Source organism: Rhea pennata, chromosome 18, assembly GCF_028389875.1.
Source record: "Rhea pennata isolate bPtePen1 chromosome 18, bPtePen1.pri, whole genome shotgun sequence".
NCBI classification, from domain to species: Eukaryota; Metazoa; Chordata; class Aves; order Rheiformes; family Rheidae; genus Rhea; species Rhea pennata.
In genome coordinates this window covers 4,140,506-4,157,565 of record NC_084680.1, presented here as the reverse complement: position 1 = coordinate 4,157,565, position 17,060 = coordinate 4,140,506, and the positions used below count along the sequence as shown (strand labels likewise).

Genomic DNA, 17,060 nt, shown 5'->3' with positions numbered 1-17,060 from the left:
CCATGACCTGCCACAACCCCTCAAAGGAGCTCTGGGGTTGAGGGATTCTCAGGGCTTCTCCAACCTGGGTCAACACATCTGAGAGCAAAAGTAAGGTTTACTTACTTTTAGATCTTGGAAAGAGATGATCAACTTCAGGAATAAGAACAGTCTCAATCATTCCAGGTGTAGCAAGATCAGCTGAGCCAAATTCTGTTCAATTTTCCAAGGCACCTGAGCATGGTCAGCAGGACAGCAGAGAATAACCACACCACAGCTGGTATCAATCATGTTGGGCTTCACCCAGAGCAAGAGAGCCAGGTCATCCTGCTGTCATGCTGAGTGGCTGAAATGTTGGTCCGGCTACTGGCTGGGGCACTCAGGTTGAGGGTCACCATGGGACAAACTTTTCTCATCTCCCACAAGCACCTCAAACCAGGGTGTGGTACATATAGCAAAGTGGGGTACGTTGGTCCTAGGGATTACCCCAGTGGGATTTGTCTATTTACACAAAAACAGGGGGTAGGCACGACAGCCCCCATAATGTCCTCAAATTTCCAGACATCTATATCAAATTGCCCAAACTTACCCCTCTATTCTGCCCTAAAAGTCTGAGGGGAGGATTTGGGGCACTTATTCCCTGCTGTAAGGGGGAAAGCCCACACTGTGGCATTTCTGGGCCTTTAAGCATTAAAAGACAAGATTGAACATTAAATACAGGTTGTTTTACAGGTTCCGCAAGTTTCTCATGCATCTGGATCCAGAGCAACACAGCCAGACTTAAAGACAGTTCCTATGATTTAAATTTGGCCCTTTAGTATCCGATTGCCAGCTGCCTCATTACAGTTTGGGTTAAAAGATTCAGCATTGGAGGGAAAGACTTCTTGGGCCATGGAAACTCCTAAAATCTTACTTCTGAAGAAGCAAAGAATGAAGACCCAGATTTCCCCAGTGTATTCTTCTTGATGGGACAAGCAAAACCCACCTGGAAACAGGACTGAGCAACCCTGAACACTTAAGTGGACACTGAATACAATCCTTCTGATATTCATTGCTTGATCTCGTGTCTAGGTTATGGGCATGATGTTTAAACAAAGCAGCTCAGGGATTATCCCATCCAACTGCCTTGGTGATCTCAGTGATGCAAGTAACCCTGAAGCATACCAAGATGATGTGCACCTGAGAGCACCAGTCATGGTGTTTGAAGACATGTATTCATGCCATGGTAAAGTAATCCTACCAGCATCTGGATAACTTTCATATTCCCCAGGACTAGACAGCTTGCCCTGAGGAACTGCTACATTACAGCCATCTAAAGCATTCTTGATCCCACAATAAAATTATCCCACATATCCCAAGAGCCCTGAACAATGGTAAGCCAACACCAGAGTCTGCCGCCTACACAAACCAAAGAAGATAGCATGGACAGCACACTCATTTTTGTGTAGGGTCTCATCACAGCCAGCTGCAACAAGCTGCTTTAGCCACACACAGAGACACAGGCAGCAACTGCAGCCAACAGCCCCCTCAATCCCCAAATCCTTCCAGAGCTGTAAGTAGCAGACTACAGATCAAGGCTGAATGAAAGGAAGATGGTGCCCAGCAGACTGCAGAGTTCCTGCCTGCCCTTTCAGCCTGGGAAGGCTGATGCCAAGAGTGCTCTCCTGAGAAGAAAAGAGTCAAGATCATCTGAAGAAGATGACTGCTGTTTTTAATCAACCAGTGAAGAGGGCCCAGACACTCCTGTTTGGGAGAAGAGCACTCTGGGGAGTGGGCCCAGTCCCAGTTGTTTGGGGTGCGTGCCCAGGTTAATGAGCTATCTCCACATGGAAGAGTGCCCATTTTTGGAAAGAGGGCACAGCAACCCAAGAGCAAAAAAAAAAAAATTACCAAGAAGAATGTAGAGAGCTGGGTGGCACTGAGGAGCTGAATACAGGCACAGGAGAAGTGAATGGACAGAGGAAAGCAGGAACATTTGAGTCTAGCTGCAGTTCTTGGGCAGACGATAGACACCTCCGGAGTAGATGAGCTGCTGGTCCCGGACCTTTTTCTGGAGGAAGCCCTGCAGCTCTTGTATATCAATTTCTGTAACCACCGGGCCTGTCATCACAAACATCTTCAGCATGCTGTGAATCCTCTCCAATGACAGACTCTCTAGGTTGGTCAGCATTGCTTGGATGTACGTCCAAAACAACTGCAAAGGTGGACACACAGGCAACAGTAAATCACAGTCATCCTCAACACAGGAAGAAGAGGAGTGCTTTGACATCCTGTATTCCAAAGGCATAATACAACTGTGATGGACAGTAAGTTCTGCTCTCAGCTATGAAAGTCTGGCCTTTAAACAGGAAGTACTTGAGATGAGCATCAGGTATTAGGATACACAGCTAGAAAGCAGGATTTGGCCTGCAGTACATGCATGACCCTCAGTGGACGAACACAGGTAGAACACTTACGTGTTTCGCACTGGCTCCATACACACAACATGACAGATCAGAGTAGGAAAAGCACTGGAAATGTCTAGGAACCACACACAGAAGACAAAGGTCCTGCTGTCAGGACTGTGTAAGCTTTTTTGGCAGTCTATTTCTTAAAAAACGTTGTTTGGATGAATCCAAATTAGTTATGATTATTTTCAAATATGAATTCTAAAGTCTCAGACGTTCTTATTTAATTGAACAACGGTGTTCAGAGATGCCCAAATGGTTGCCTGGCTCAGCAGCTGGACGCTTTCTGAAAAGAAGACTCCCTTCCAATATCTGCTCCAGTAATTATTAATCAAAAGAAATTCACCTCAAAAAAGCTCTCAAGCTGGCCTTAGTCACTGCACTGTACAGTGCAAATCAAATCCACCACCTGAATCAGACAGACTATGGCATCCGAATGTGGTTTCTTCTGAATTTCAAGTTAGCCTCCTAACAGCTGGGTAGCAGCACCACCATCTTCACTTTCTGAACATACCCAACTCCCTTGAAGGTTTAACCCCTTTCCTAATATTAAAAATATAATCAAATCAAACATTAATCCACAAAACATTTTTCCAGAATTTTAAAGATGAAACTCAATCCTGAAAAAGCCTGAAATCGCTCTCCCTTTCCCAAAACCAAAACCACTCGCTTTTTGCACTGGTCTGCTGATTTCACAAGCACCCAAAGACACACAAGACAGGTACCTGCAGCTCTTCCTCTTTCTGGTCAGCCTGTGACGCCATGGCAGAGTCCCCCTCCTCATCACTGTCTATCAGAACCACCTTCTCTACTTGGTCTTTCTGCTCCTCCTCAATCACAGTGAACGTGCCTTGGGGCTCTTCACGCAGGACGCCCTGCTGCAGCCACAGGGTCATCTTGCGCTTTAGCGACGTCACAGGCACTTTGAGCACTTCACTCAGCTCAGTCAGTGTCCACGTACCTGCGGAGACCACAGATGCCGTGTGGAAAGTGGCAGTCAGCTCTTGGCCACAGTCCTTTTCTATACCTCAGTCTATGAGTGCCCAAACATTAAAAGCAGGGAAGAGTAAAGGACACCAGCCCTCCCCACAGCATGACAGGATTTAATAAGAGGACATGGAAGGCAGGTGAGCCACTGCCAGGAGCAGGCAGTTATATGTAGTGACTGCCTTAAAGCAAACTGGGGGCTCACCTGTGGCCTTCTGGGTCCGGTCCCCTAGGAGAGCTGGAGACCTGGCTAACTTCTGTGATAGATCCAAGTACATGAACTGGGTCTTGCTCCCCTTGCCAGGACTCTCCAGGCCTACTGCCAGCTGAGCAATGTGGCTTTCCCACCCATCCACAGGAAGCACATGAATGCAGCTGATATGCTAGGCCTCTGCCACATCACTCACTCTTGGTCTGGAAGTGCAGGATGATAGCAGCATGCACAGGAGAGACAGACAAGGAGAGGGTGCGATCTGCCAGCTCCACGTCCAAGTTCACCAATCCCAGGTGGTACTTCCAGTTCAGGGTCCTCATGGCCTGCAAAAGTAGGAAGCAGCCACTCACAGCAAATCCCCTAACAGGAATCTCCAAGTTCTGGATTTCTGCAAATATCTCTGCCATCAGGGCCAGATATCAGCTGCTCTCTGCCTTCATCTCTGCCAGACAGAAGCTGCTCTCCTCCTCATGAGGACAGAATTACTTACTTTTGTAGGTTGAGGATGGTGTCAAGTGCCAGAGAGTTAAACAACAAAATCACCCCCAAAAAACATACATCTTGAGGCTGCTGTGTACCTCTCCTAGCCAGTTTCCTGCAGGCACAGATATCAGGTGGCATCCACATATGGCATACAGGTATAGCACGAGAAGAGACAGGATCTAGAGCTATACACTTCCCAGTCTGACGGAATGTACCATCTGATATATAACAAGTTCAAGAAAGAATATGCAATAAACAAGCCTGAAGTGGGGTCAGAAAACAAGCGGGAGGAACAGCAGTACAAGACCCCAAATTGTATTCCAATCAGTTGCAAAGAACCATCTATGTGTACACACAGATACTATGCTGACATGACTAAATGCAAGTTATGCACGATCCAGTGGCGTGTGCTGCACTTCACCAGATAAGCAGCAACAAGATGAGAAAGCCAAGACCACAGCTCTGGAAGTGACTTTTATCTCTCCTTGACTTCCAGGCAAATGCTCCAGCAGCCTAAGATGCTCCTTTTATGAGCCCATTCTGTATGCAGAATGGGCTTGTTAGGTACATCTCCACTCCTGCGTATGTGTCTCTTCCATCTTCCCATGCTATTTATAAAGACATGGATTCAAGTCCTGGTCAGAGATAGTCAAAGTGACCAAAAATGCTTGCAATGTTCACCTGACTCCAGTCTTTAATATTGAATCTCCTGGAACAGGCTTGAAAGGAGATCATTAAAGAGCCTCTTTTCAAGAAGATAAACAGGAGAGAAGAGTGATAGAATGCTGGGAAAAAAGAGGTTCAAGGGGATCAGCATGTCACTTGGGCTCCTATAGGACTTAGATGTTTAAGCCTAAGGACTTATATCTCAGCATCCACATAAACTTTTTACCTGATGGAGTGCAGAGCACACCACTGGATCATGGATAGCTCACATCTATCTCAGTATCCATGTAACTAATAAACACTGGTATATTTTAGAAAACTCTCTATTACTACCGTTACGCAGGCACCCCTAAAGACATAAATCCTCCTTTTAGCAATAGCAAAGTTAGTGTGGCTTCTAACCCTGATTCAGAGCTGAAGGACTATGGCATTCCACCTAACAGTACAGCCATATTAACAGCTAAGCTTTAAAGGACGTTAAAGGGAACTTTGTAAAGGCCATGCAAAAACATGCTGTATAGTGGAGTATGAACAGCAAGAACTTGTTTTAAGGAAGGTTAAGGCTGCCTCACCTTTAATTTCTCATACTTTTTGGAATAGGCTTCCATGGCTTCCTTGACTTGCTCTGGAAGCTCTAGCTTCTCCTCTTTCAGTGGTGGCCAGAACTCACTTGATAGGATTACAGCAACGAGACTGAATGGTGGCCTCTCCTCCTCTGGGAGCTTTTCTTCCTCATCACGAATGTTGGCATTAATGCGTCGTGAATCAGCCATATCCTAAGAAAGGTAGAGGAAGCTAAAGAGGCTCCTTCTCTTCCAGAAGAGTACTGAGCCTTAGTAAAGAAGCTTAAACACGGTATGTCTAACGTGTCTCCAGAGGATGATGGAGACTAATGGAAACCATTAGTGTCCTCTAGTCCTCCCACGTCCTCTAGTGAGGAAGTGGGCTACTCAATGTGGGGAAGGGTGTACGGCTTTAATACCAGCTTACACTGGAGTCCCTCCAGACTGATGACTTCTTCTCACAGTGCCCTAAGTGAATCAAATTCCAGAATCCCTCCCTAGAGGAGCTGGAAAGCCCAGTTCTACTGTCAGAATAGTGTACTTGCAGTGTACTGGCAAGAGAGACAACAGAACCAGAGCAACCGTCCCCCAGAGTCAATAACCCAATGCACAAGACTTAAAGAAAAGACATGATTTTGAATGCAGTTCTGCCTGTCATAAATCAAGCCCCATGCTTGGGAGAGAAAAGACTATCCCGCAAGCCTCTTACCTCAGATACTTCCTGATAGGCTCACAGGTGACTTCCAGGATAACCATGGATCAAGCTCCCGCAAGGCCTTGATGGCCTGGGAACCTCCCTTCTCTATAGGAATGACCCTTTCTAGGTCATTCCTATAGGATGTTCCCCTTCCCCATTGATTCAAGAGCCCAGACAATCAATAGCTGAATAACAAAAGAGTTACTTTTAACATGACTTCACAATAGTGCATTTGAGCTTCACCAAATCGCAGCTTCAGCAGCTCCACATTGCGGATTTCCCTGAAAAGAGAAAGAAAAGATCAGACGCTGGTCCCTCAGACACACTAGTCTGGCCTCCACCCTTCTCAACTGGGCCAAGAAAGGCACTCCTTGATACAGAGGTCCTCTTGCAACTAACACACCTTGTAGGGCTTTTTATCTGAAGAGGATCACTCCCAGAATCTACATGAGGAACACTGAATTCCTCTGTAGGCCAGGGTCTTTTTGAAGGCCATCACATCCCCTTCATTTGGTATAGCATGGCACTTGACCCTCTCACCATCCCTCTTGACAGCAAAGTACAATCCCAGCATTTGGTAAGCCATTCACTTGAGAACGCTCATCAGAGATGTAGCTTTCAACAACTGCATTTCAGGGACAGGAAAACCATTACAACTGTTGAATCAAGAGACATAGCTGGGGTAGAGCTGAAGTCCTTGATGCTTCACCCCTTCTTTCTACCCTGACACTTTCTGCCAAGCCTAAGTAGCCCCTGTATGTGTCAGAAGCACCAGAAGAGACGGGATGGAGCTCAGAGGGTGTCAGTGTCTTCAGTTTCCAACCTGCTGCCCTACTAGTGCAAGTCAAGGGCACGACTGAACAGGGAGATGTCAGCCAAGAGGCAAGCCCATGAAATTCCAAGTTCTTACCTAGAACCACAGAGGAGATGGCCAAAGACAGTCCTGATTCCAGAAATAGCCTTTCATAGGACTGAGTCTGTAGCATACTTTTAACAGGTGGTTCTACCTTGAAAGCCCTAGGGTTTGGCATAAAATCCTCACCTCTCAGCACTGTAGTTGAATTGATGTAGCAGCCGGTCAGCAAGAAGTGTGCGGTATTCATTGATAAACAGATCCTTGCTTCCATAGATGCTCACCAGCAGGCTGATGATGTCTGATGACCGACGCTTGGAATTTGATTTCCCTAGTGAAAGAAAGCAGACAACAGTATAAGATTAACAGAGAGCCGCCCCAGCCCAGCTCTGCTCTGAAGGACTACCAGAAAAGCTGCTCAAGACCACAGAGAGCAAGGAGCAGTGGCCTGCAGGACTTTTGATCTTGGCATCAAACCTGGATCAGCATCAACAGGGTCAGGAACCCAGTCTCCTGGTTCTGAGATGTCATCGTCACTCTCCTGGCCATTCTCTAGTGTCACTGGGTCAGCTTTTGAGAGTTCATTTGCAAGATCACCAGAGCCCTCAGCATCCCCTGTGAGACCAGCCACAATCTGCCGTACTGTGTCTTCCCGGGTCCTGTCAAAAGGCAAGATAAGCAGAGCAAATGAAAGGAAGGGGAGAGGAGAGGAATGGAAAAGACTGTCCCGCAAGCCTCTTACCTCAGATACTTCCTGATGGGCTCACAGGCGACTTCCAGGATAACCATGGAGGGATCAAGCTCCCGCAAGGCCTTGATGGCCGAGATATACAGGGTAATGATGTCAGACGTGTTGACTCCTACAACAGATGGGTAGAGGTAGTCAGAGTCCCTGAGCACATACTAACTGCATGAATGCGGGAAAGACTGTTCCAGGCTCTCTGTTAGATCTAAGGAGATGAAAGCAAAGGTTTCGCTGCCACACTGCCCTAGCCAAAGGTAGCAATTAGGTCCATGTGACTGAGAAACAAACTGCAATGACAAACACAGGCTCAAAGACTATCACAAACCAGCTTAGCCCACACTGACCATCAGAAGTTTAGAATGCACACAGCAGAGGAGCTTTTACCTACCTGGACCAAAGCTAAATTCTAGCTCAGTTCCTCACTGTATTGCAAAAAGGAGGCAACAAGAGGTTGGGAGGTACATGTGTTACTACTACCCACGAACACGCCAACATGGAGAGCACAAGATGCACAGAACCTGACTGCCTCTCATTCAAGTGCATGAAATGAGATGATGGCTCCCAGCAGATCCCCGTTCATGCCTAGATTCCTTACAACTCAATCACATGTGACATATGCAGAGATCTAAAACCCACCAGGATGCAGAAGTCGCATTTCCAGAGCACTTTTCAGGGAGCTGAGCAACTGCTGCCTCTGATTAGTCCTTTCCAGGCAGAACTTGAGGTCCTCCACAGCAGGTTTTGATTCTGGGAAGTCTATAGACCAAACAGTGATTAGAAATAGTGACATGCCCCATGAGGAGGCAAGAGGAAACAGAGGAGCACATTGGTAGGTGAAGACAGATCAACAGTTCAAGCCAAGCCCAAGAGCGAATGAACATGGAATGGGTCATCCCTACCTCGAATAATGCTGAAGAGCTCTTCAATGCGCATGCTGGCGTAGATGCGGTAGAAGAATCTTTGGACATGGCACCTCCAACGTTTCAAGGTGTTGCTAGCTTCTGCAGTGGAGCGAGCCAAGGGACTATCTTGCAGAAAAACTCTGCTGAGCCAGCCAATCACTTTCTCAATCCACTACGTAAGGAGAGGAACAATACAGGGATGGTGAACACTACAACTGGAGGCACAGCCATGTCCCACACTTACCCATCACCAGGCAGTTACCACAGCAAGCTAAAATGAGCAGCTAGCCAAGAACAGGACTACGTCCAGCTGTGATCCAAATTTAACCTGGCCTGGGTTAGAAAAAGTCTCAAAGGGGAAGTTAAGACAATAACTTAGAACAGCTGAACCTCTAGACCTTTAACTGAAGTTACAAGATACAGACTAGGGAGCGATGTATGACAAAATAAGGGGTGACAGAGGACTGCATTTCTCCATCTCTTAAAATTCATCCATGGCTTTGGTGTCACTTTATCAGTAACAACATTCTCCTCCAGAAAGAAGGTTTCTCCCTGAGGGTCAGTGGTTCTGCTAATGCAGGGTCAGCAGCACAGCTCACCTCACTTTCTGGCTGATCTGAGAAACATTTTGCCCTCAGCTGCTATACCCTAAGTATCTGCCTGTTGATGGAAGAGTAGGGCATTCCCTGGGACTTCATGCCAGACTGGCCCCAAACTGTGAAGCCTGCAGATATTGAACTCAGCTGGTCACCGTTCTCTCTAATGTCAAACCTGAGCGCAAGAGTACATTTCTGGAGCTCAGAGCCTCTGCACAAACAACTGAGTACATTCAAACACTTGGCAACATCAGAATATGAACAGAAGAGCAAGTCATCTCAAAGACTCACAGACATATGCCAACCAACCGAACTCAGGTACCTGGCACCAAGACCTCAAATACGAAGTTAGTCACTTACATATAAAAATCCTACAGATTAATCTTCTGATGCTCTCTGATCAATTTTTTATATGATTTAGCTTTCTACAGAAAAATGTATGACTGACATATTTCAAATACACTCAGCTACAATACCCAAATATTAGAGAAACATTTTTCTCTATTTCCCCTTTAAAGTGGCATATATAGCACTAAAATTAGAGTAGGATTTGAGTATTAATAGCTACTAGATGTTAGTATTTTTGGATAACCAAATTTGGATAGTTTGAAACAAAAAGAATAAGTCCGTATCTGTTTTGTTGTTGTTAATTTTCATCATCTACATTATTAAGGAAACACCAAAAACTAAAGGAACACACATGTTTTGATAGTAACTATACGGCAAGACAAGCCTTATAACTGTACAACACCCGGGCATCAGTTTTGGGCAAAACTAAGAAAAGCTGATAAAGAATTATTAAAGAACAGAAAAGCATAGGACTATAATTGATATAAAACAACTCAGTTTTAAAGAATACAAGAATTATCAAACAAACTCATTTTTCCCCTTCCATGAGCTTATTTTCTCTGAGTGCTGCTATTATAGCTTGATTATCAACTACAAACTGCTTCAACACATCTGAAAAGGTGGTTTGCTGTTGGCATCTGTACTTTTAGCAAGCTGTTCCTCAGTCCTCTCATATTTTAGCTTATCAGACTTCTGCCTTAAAAAAAGGAAAAAAAATAATTTTCTCAATTTGGATACCACTTTCACTTTTTAAAAAAATTGTTTTTAATTCTGAAATCCTCCAATATCCTGCAGCTTACAATGCTAGTCTTTCTTCCAAGGAGCCAGGGGACCTTTTACAATGTCTGACAAGTGGAATGCGTTTGCATTTGTTCTGGTGCCCTTAATATGCCTTTAAGTAATCTCCAGGTCATCTGAAAGCACTTTATACTAGGTCCAATAATGAAAGTCTTGCATCAGCAGTGATTTTCTTGCCTTTAATTCCCTTTAAATACTGTGCTTGCAGATGACATGAAAAATGACAGCATAGGAAACAAAACAAGGAAACTAGGACAACCATACAGAGCAGTCTGGTTTGCTCAGTAACCAGACTTCACGCATTGTTGTTCAGAACAGGCAAGTGCCAGGTCATGCACCAAGGAACAAGGAACGCAGAGCAAGCTGGCAGCTTGGAGACTGTATCCGGGAAAAGCAATAACCCTGAAAAGAAGCTTAAGTTCATGCTGGGTAAATAACTCAACATGAACTCAGTACTAGCTGGCAGCAAAAAAACTAAGTGCTGGATAGGTGCAAGGAAGGATTTTAATTCTGCATATAGCTCACTGGCAAGAGCAGCACCAGAATATCACCTTCCATTCTCACTTGCTATTTTAAAGGCATGCTGAAAAATTGGAAATAGAACAGGCAACAGCTACTCAAATTCAAATTACAGGTCCACCTATACAGCAGGAGGGCCCTCTATAGGCCAGATGGAATTATTACAACAGAAATTCCTTCATTAATATGGATATAACCAGGTGAAATGTAATGGCCTATTATGTATAGGTCAGAGTAAGCCTTCCCCTCTGGCATTAAATCAAAAGGGTGAGTTTTAACCACCTCTTCTGCCAGTAATGGTGGAAGTCACATTCACAGGCACGTTCAGGTAGAAATTACTTTCAACTTATGCAGCAACAGAAACAACTGCACATCTCCAAAGGAAGAGAGAGCTCTTGCCACCGGCACACCTTACCTCCTGGAACTCGTTCAAGAAAGAGCGCTCGTATTCGCCCCTGCATCTTTGCTCCATCCTTTCCTCTATCATTCTGTGCAAGATCGTTGTAACAGCATCGGCACTCACTCTCTCCAGCAAATTCAACCGGCGGCTGCAGACAGAGAAAGTGATCTCATTAAGAGTAGCCAGAAGCAAAGGCATAAGCAAAAAAAGGATACTGTCCTATCTAACGACTATCCTACTCCCTGTATGGTAAACAGATGCAAGCGAGGCTCTGAAACGCTCTAACAGCCTGCCTAAAGGCTCTGCATATATAATACATTACTGCCACCCCATCTTCCCCAGAAATTGTATTTTCTGATCATCAAAAGTTTTTTCACTTAGAATACGTTTTCTTCTTTGCAAACAGAAGGCAAGAGGCAGATATTCCTCAGTGGAAGAGAAAGATATTCTCACATCCAGCGAAAGGAACTTTCTGTCAAAGGATCAGTTCTGGTTCAACTACCAGTTATTAGTGCAGAAACCGTGTGGGAGGTTTGCTAGCCAGTACTATGATACAGCCCGACCTCATGCACAACTCCTCTAGTTTTGAAATATATAGAAAACTTGCTGCTGCTCTCCTATCATCTGGACCATAGGTTTGTTCTGTGTGACAGGCTCCACCCCATAACATACGTACAGAATGTCATTGAGCTGCTGGAACTGCTCCATGGCTTTGGGGCACCAGCACTCCTCTCTCTTACTGCTGCAGCCTGCACACAACAGGCTCTCTCCTCCACTCTCCTCTGTATCACTTTCCTGTTCATTTTCACTCATGCTGCTCTCACTCTCATTCATTCCATCTTCTCCTTTTTTCCACTGCCGCATGTATATCCTGAAAGTGCGGCTATAGAATTGCTGGATCATCTCCTGGAAAGACTTTGTAGTGGAGAAAAAAAGAATGGCTTTGAACATGGTGTAGACCTTCTCTTGCAGCATTTGAGCGCCTGTCCCCAGAAGCAAGCCTGCTTTGGTCCATTTCTCCAGAAGTTCCAGACTGTTCAGGTAGGGGTCCAGGCGGCACTTGAGAAGACAAAACGCATCCAGAAGAAGCAAGGAGCACTGAGGCTCCTCAGCTGTATTTTCATATTGGCCAATGCAGTTCCAGAACTCAGGAGCTATATTTGCCTGAAGGTCTGTCTGTAACACTTCGATGAACCATTCTTCTATAATCGAGTGCAAGTCATAACACCGCAGCACTTCAAGGGCTGCCCGCAGGTCATCATCCTTTAGCGGCCCCACAGAATCAGATCTAGACGCTGCCTAGAAATCAAAGGGGATACCAAGTTAAACACACATGAAGTCTTGTTAAAGAGCATTTGAGGCAGAAGACACTGCTTATCCCAGAGAACAGGGACCAAGCACAGATGGTCTCTGCTGTTAAACAACAACTGAAAAATAGTGTTCCTCTGTGGAGACCTGCTGGGCTCTTAACCCACTGATAAAAGGCAAATGGCCATCTCACAAGCCTAATATCCTAAAACTGGCAATTGCTGTCCCTGGTGGTAGTTGCCACAGGACCCACACACTGCTAGAAAAAGGCATTGCTCTGCTGCATTGCTCTGTTGATGGAAGTGCCACGTGCCGCTGCAGACCATCCATTCCCAAGAGACACAAGACTCCAAGGCAAGACTTTCCTCATTTCCACGGGGAGCAATTGGGAAACAGAGCCACAGCATAGACGGAAGCAGCAGCACATCTTTTTGGCTCTGGTGTTTGTGCCTGCCACAGCTCTTGTCACAGCAGCAAACTGCAGCCGGGTGGGGGTTCGGATTAGCCAGCGGGCCCAGAGCCCCGAGGGCGGCTGCAGTGCTGGGGTGTGAGGTCTGCAGAGGGAGGCACGTCCTCCCACCTGGGACCTCTGCACCCCTGTGCCCCACAGGCTGTCCTGGGGGGACCCCTTGGACACCCCACAGCCTACCCCCATGGGGGGGGGTCCTTGACCCCCCCTGCTAGCTATAGCCTGCTGGAGGGGACATCTCAAACCCCCACAGCCCACCCCCACAGGGGGGGTTCCTGGACCTCGGCTAGCCCCAGCATGCTGTGGGGGACATCTCAGATACCTGCACCCCACAACCTGTCCCCACGGGGGGCCCTGGGCCTCTGCTCCCCATAGCCCACCCTCGCAGGGACGCCGGAGCTCTGCGCCCCACAGCCTGTGCTGAGGGGGAGGGGGGAGAACGCCTCAGCCCCTCGCAGCCCGCCCACACGAGGGCCCTTGGGCCCCCACTCCGCACAGCCCGTCGCTGGAGGGAGCCTCTCGGCCCCCCGCACCCCGCGGAGGCCGAGCCGGGCCGCGCCGGGGCGGCCGCGGGCCCTCCCGCCGCTCGGCGGCGGCCCCGGCGGTGGGGCGCTGCCCGCCGCCCCTCGGCGCGGCTCGGAGGCCGCCGCCGCCGCCCCCCGGGCGCACTCACCAGCCCCAGGGCGGCGGGCGGCACCAGGGCGGTGCTGAGCGCGTGCCAGGCCGCCGAGAGCTCGGCGCCCGCCGGCGGCGCCTCCATGCGGGCCGCGCGGCAGGAAGAGGCGGGGCAGGCCGGGCCGGGCCGGGCCGTTGGGGGCCGGCGGCGATGAGCCGGCCGGACGCCGCGCTGGAGGGGCTGATGAAGGAGCTGGGCGAGGGTGAGCGGGGCCGGGCGGCGGCGGGCCGGGCCGGGCCGGGCCGGGCGGCGGCGGCGGCGCTGCCTGACCGCCCGCCCGCCGCGCTGCCGCCGCCGCCGCAGGGATGGCGGAGCTGCGCGCCCGGCGCGACGAGCTGACGCGGCTGATCCAGGGCGAGGAGGAGGAGCGGAGCCGGCTGCAGGGCGAGATCTGGGTGCTCACCGAGAAGCTGGCCCGCACCAACGAGAGCCTCGCCCGCAAGGTGGCCACGCGGAACGACTTCGACAGGACCATCGCCGAGACCGAGGCGGCCTACGGCAAGGTACCGCCGGGCCCGCCGCCCCCGCGGCTGCAGCGGGCCCGCGGCACCGGCGCGCCCCGGCCCGGCGTTGCCGGGCCCTGCGCAGCTAGCGGCGGCTCCTCGCAGCGGGACGCTCGGCTGCGCAGGACGAGGACTCGGAGGCGGCTCTGGGGTCCGGCGATGCGGCAGCGCTGGCTCGGCAGCAGGCCCGCGGAGCGAACGGGCAGCGACGGCCCCGCCGCGCGTGAGGGCTCGCGGGACGCGCTAGGGCCGCCCCGCCGACCGCGGGACGCTGCCGCGACCTCTGCGTGTGCCAAGGCCAAGGCGGATGCTGGAGCAGGGCGTAAGCAGCCCGGGGCCAGCGCCCGGGGTCGCTCCCCTTGGCGCCGCGTGCGCGGCCCCCGCTCGCCGGGCGCCCGGGCCGGCGGGGAGCGCGGCCGGCGGAGCCCGCGGCGGGCCCAGCGCAGCGCAGCGTGCGGGGAGAGATGGCTTCCGAGGAAGGCGGTGGCAGCTACGGCTGCTGCTCTAGAATCGGAGGAAGCAAACCGGAGATTAAGTTAGGCCATGTTGTCAAGTGGCGTCAACGTGGTCTCTAGGAGCCCTAAAAAAAAGCCCAATGTTATTAACCACATCGTTCAGGTGGGGAAAATACAGGAGGAAACCAGAGAAAAGAAAGTGACCCAGAAGACCGTGAGGGCAAGCAGGTAACAACAAACTGGTGATACTCGGTGGCCTATTGGGTGTTCTTGCCTTGATTTCTGATGTATGCCCTTCTTCCATCCTTCTGTATCAGGCAGCATCTGCCAGAATATCATTAAAAGAGGAGAAATGAGAGGCCAGTAAAGGGGTGGCAAGGACATAACAACGTACCAACAAACTTATATCAGTTATTAGGATGGCTCTATCCCTTCACCTTTTTTATATTTGTAAAATCTGATAGGCAGGGACTGTTTCATTCTGTACATGGAATAACATCTGAATTCAGTTTTTAGTTACACACTGATTTGTTTGTTTTCTTTTTATTAAAAGGATCTTTCCAGCTGGCTTGCAGCTGAGAGATGACTTTCCCTGTTTTGGTAAAAACAAGCAGTTTTAGTCCAAGATGACCCTTTCCTCTTTTAGCTGCTGCCTAAATTCTCGTTTTCCCATTTGTCTTTTGAGTAAGAGCGTGACAGGTAGGGCTCAGCACACTGACTCAAGAATACCCTGTGCGTGAGTTACTGTCCCTACAAGCAACTAGTGCAAGCACCACGTCTGCATTTTCCAAAGTCAGTTCTTTCCAGTCAGCCTTTCCAGTGACGATTGGTGTTGAAGCTGGAGCTGTTTCCTTTGCCTACTTCAAGAAATGATGGTTTGAGGTGAAGGAGGGAACTCTCATAAAAAAATAAACAGCTTACAACTTCTGTCGTAAAGTTACGGGAATAAAAAGTGTGTGTTTTTAAAGACTGCTTCCCTGAGATACAAGTCACAATCCCCCCCATCCTACAAATGAGTTTATGTTTATTGAAATTAAAAGACAAAGTCACAGTAGGTAAAAAAAAACAAAAACAAACAAAAAAAAAAAACAAGGTGGTTAAGAGAGGAAATGAAGACATCCTGTAAATAGAAACAAGTAACAAAGTTCCTTTCTTATGGACTTAAGTCTCTTGTCTTTAACCACGCTCTGTGCCTTTCCCCAGCCCGTGAAAGCTGCAGGACTCCGTTCCCCCTACCACCACCTTCTTCCATGGACAAGCTGGCAAGGTTACACCGACTGCCCTTACTGTGTGTTACCAATGAGTTCTACCAGTGTCTCCTCCTGTGGGGGTGCTTAGCTTCATCTCTCCTCTCTGACCACTTAATGATTTCCATAAGTTCATAGGAATGTAAATTATCTTTGGGACTAAAACTATACTGTTGAGGTTTATTAAAATTGTCCACCAGGTTAAAATTGGAAAAGAGTGAGATAGGCAGCAAGATCTACTAAATCCATTTTAGCCATATTTCTAATTTGCAGCAAAAAGGAATGTTAGATTACATACAACATAAACTAAAAATAGAAGGAAAGAAATAAAAGGAGAAACATTTAGTCTGACTTAAGGTCATTATGGAGTTGAGTTATTCTTGAAGCAAGAACCCTAATGTGTGCAATTTTAATAGTGAAAGAAACATGAAACTGGATCAGCGGAGTATAATTCTAATACTGACCTAAAAAGCACAAGTATCAAAATTTCTTTAAAAAGAAAGACAAAACAGACCAAAAAAAACAAAAACAAACAAACAAACAAAAAAAAAACTAAAGTTCAATCTAGAAATTGCTTCAGGAAGTTCTCTGTCTCATGTTATAAGAGATTTAAAATGCTTAGGGTGTTCAGTATTCAGAATATTGGCATGCACCAGAGAAATTCCTCCACAGATATTCTTGTAGTGAGACAGGATGACATGCCATCAAGAATTAGATATTCTAGGGGCTGGAAAATGCCTCATACTCCAAGGTAGATCAACTGAATTCAAATAGAACTCGTAAGAGGAATGCCAAGTTCATGTAAAAATAAGCTATTTTTATTTTCTTCTTTCTCAGATTCTGGAGAGTTCTCAGACCTTGCTAAGTGTCCTGAAGGGAGAAATGGGGAATAGTAGTAAAGCGACTGAGCCAAAAAGCACTTCAAAAGAAAAACAAGCAGATGGACAAAAGCATTCCTAAACTTGCTCTTCAGCCTGGAAAGATCTGCTGGTCTGGGACAGCTGCTGTTCTGGTACAAGGATGACACATTTAATAAAAGTTTTTGTCTTGCAGAAGTACATCTTCCTTTCAGATGCATTTCAGCACTAGAGATCTGCTAAATGTAATCCTACTAAGCTGCTAAAAATCAGGGTAGGCATCCTACTAAAAAAAAAGAACTTTATTTGGAATACAGTGATACTGAAGCATATCTAAGGATGTGACTT

At 47.8% G+C, this 17,060-nt stretch overlaps 2 protein-coding genes across 2 annotated transcripts; one reads left to right on the top strand and one right to left on the bottom strand.

Annotated features, from left to right (window-relative positions):
* Nucleotides 1–1,667: 1,667 nt before the first annotated feature.
* ANAPC2 (anaphase promoting complex subunit 2) lies at nt 1,668–13,754 on the bottom strand. Its single transcript, XM_062591334.1, has 13 exons — nt 13,648–13,754; nt 11,874–12,496; nt 11,213–11,345; nt 8,534–8,708; nt 8,271–8,390; nt 7,632–7,749; nt 7,367–7,548; nt 7,079–7,220; nt 6,242–6,317; nt 5,349–5,552; nt 3,821–3,950; nt 3,152–3,387; nt 1,668–2,173 (listed from the first exon to the last, which is right to left on the bottom strand). The coding sequence occupies exons 1-13, from the start codon at nt 13,732–13,734 to the stop codon at nt 1,961–1,963; spliced, it is 2,439 nt and encodes an 812-aa protein (XP_062447318.1). The 5' UTR covers nt 13,735–13,754; the 3' UTR covers nt 1,668–1,960.
* A 5-nt stretch (nt 13,755–13,759) lies between these two features.
* LOC134148831 (microtubule nucleation factor SSNA1-like) lies at nt 13,760–16,910 on the top strand. Its single transcript, XM_062591337.1, has 4 exons — nt 13,760–13,852; nt 13,954–14,153; nt 15,812–15,938; nt 16,693–16,910. The coding sequence occupies exons 1-4, from the start codon at nt 13,801–13,803 to the stop codon at nt 16,746–16,748; spliced, it is 435 nt and encodes a 144-aa protein (XP_062447321.1). The 5' UTR covers nt 13,760–13,800; the 3' UTR covers nt 16,749–16,910.
* Nucleotides 16,911–17,060: the final 150 nt, after the last annotated feature.

Excerpts from the sequence above, each read along its gene's own strand:
- LOC134148831 (XM_062591337.1), top strand. The coding sequence starts at position 13,801 with ATGAGCCGGCCGGACGCCGCGCTGGAGGGGCTGATGAAGGAGCTGGGC. Across the intron at positions 14,154-15,811 it reads CCGAGGCGGCCTACGGCAAG|CCCGTGAAAGCTGCAGGACT; the intron begins GTACCGCCGGGC and ends GCCTTTCCCCAG. Across the intron at positions 15,939-16,692 it reads CAGTGTCTCCTCCTGTGGGG|ATTCTGGAGAGTTCTCAGAC; the intron begins GTGCTTAGCTTC and ends CTTCTTTCTCAG.
- ANAPC2 (XM_062591334.1), bottom strand. The coding sequence starts at position 13,734 with ATGGAGGCGCCGCCGGCGGGCGCCGAGCTCTCGGCGGCCTGGCACGCG. Across the intron at positions 8,391-8,533 it reads GCTCTTCAGCATTATTCGAG|ACTTCCCAGAATCAAAACCT; the intron begins GTAGGGATGACC and ends TTTGGTCTATAG. Across the intron at positions 5,553-6,241 it reads ATTGTGAAGTCATGTTAAAA|GATATGGCTGATTCACGACG; the intron begins GTAACTCTTTTG and ends TACCTTTCTTAG.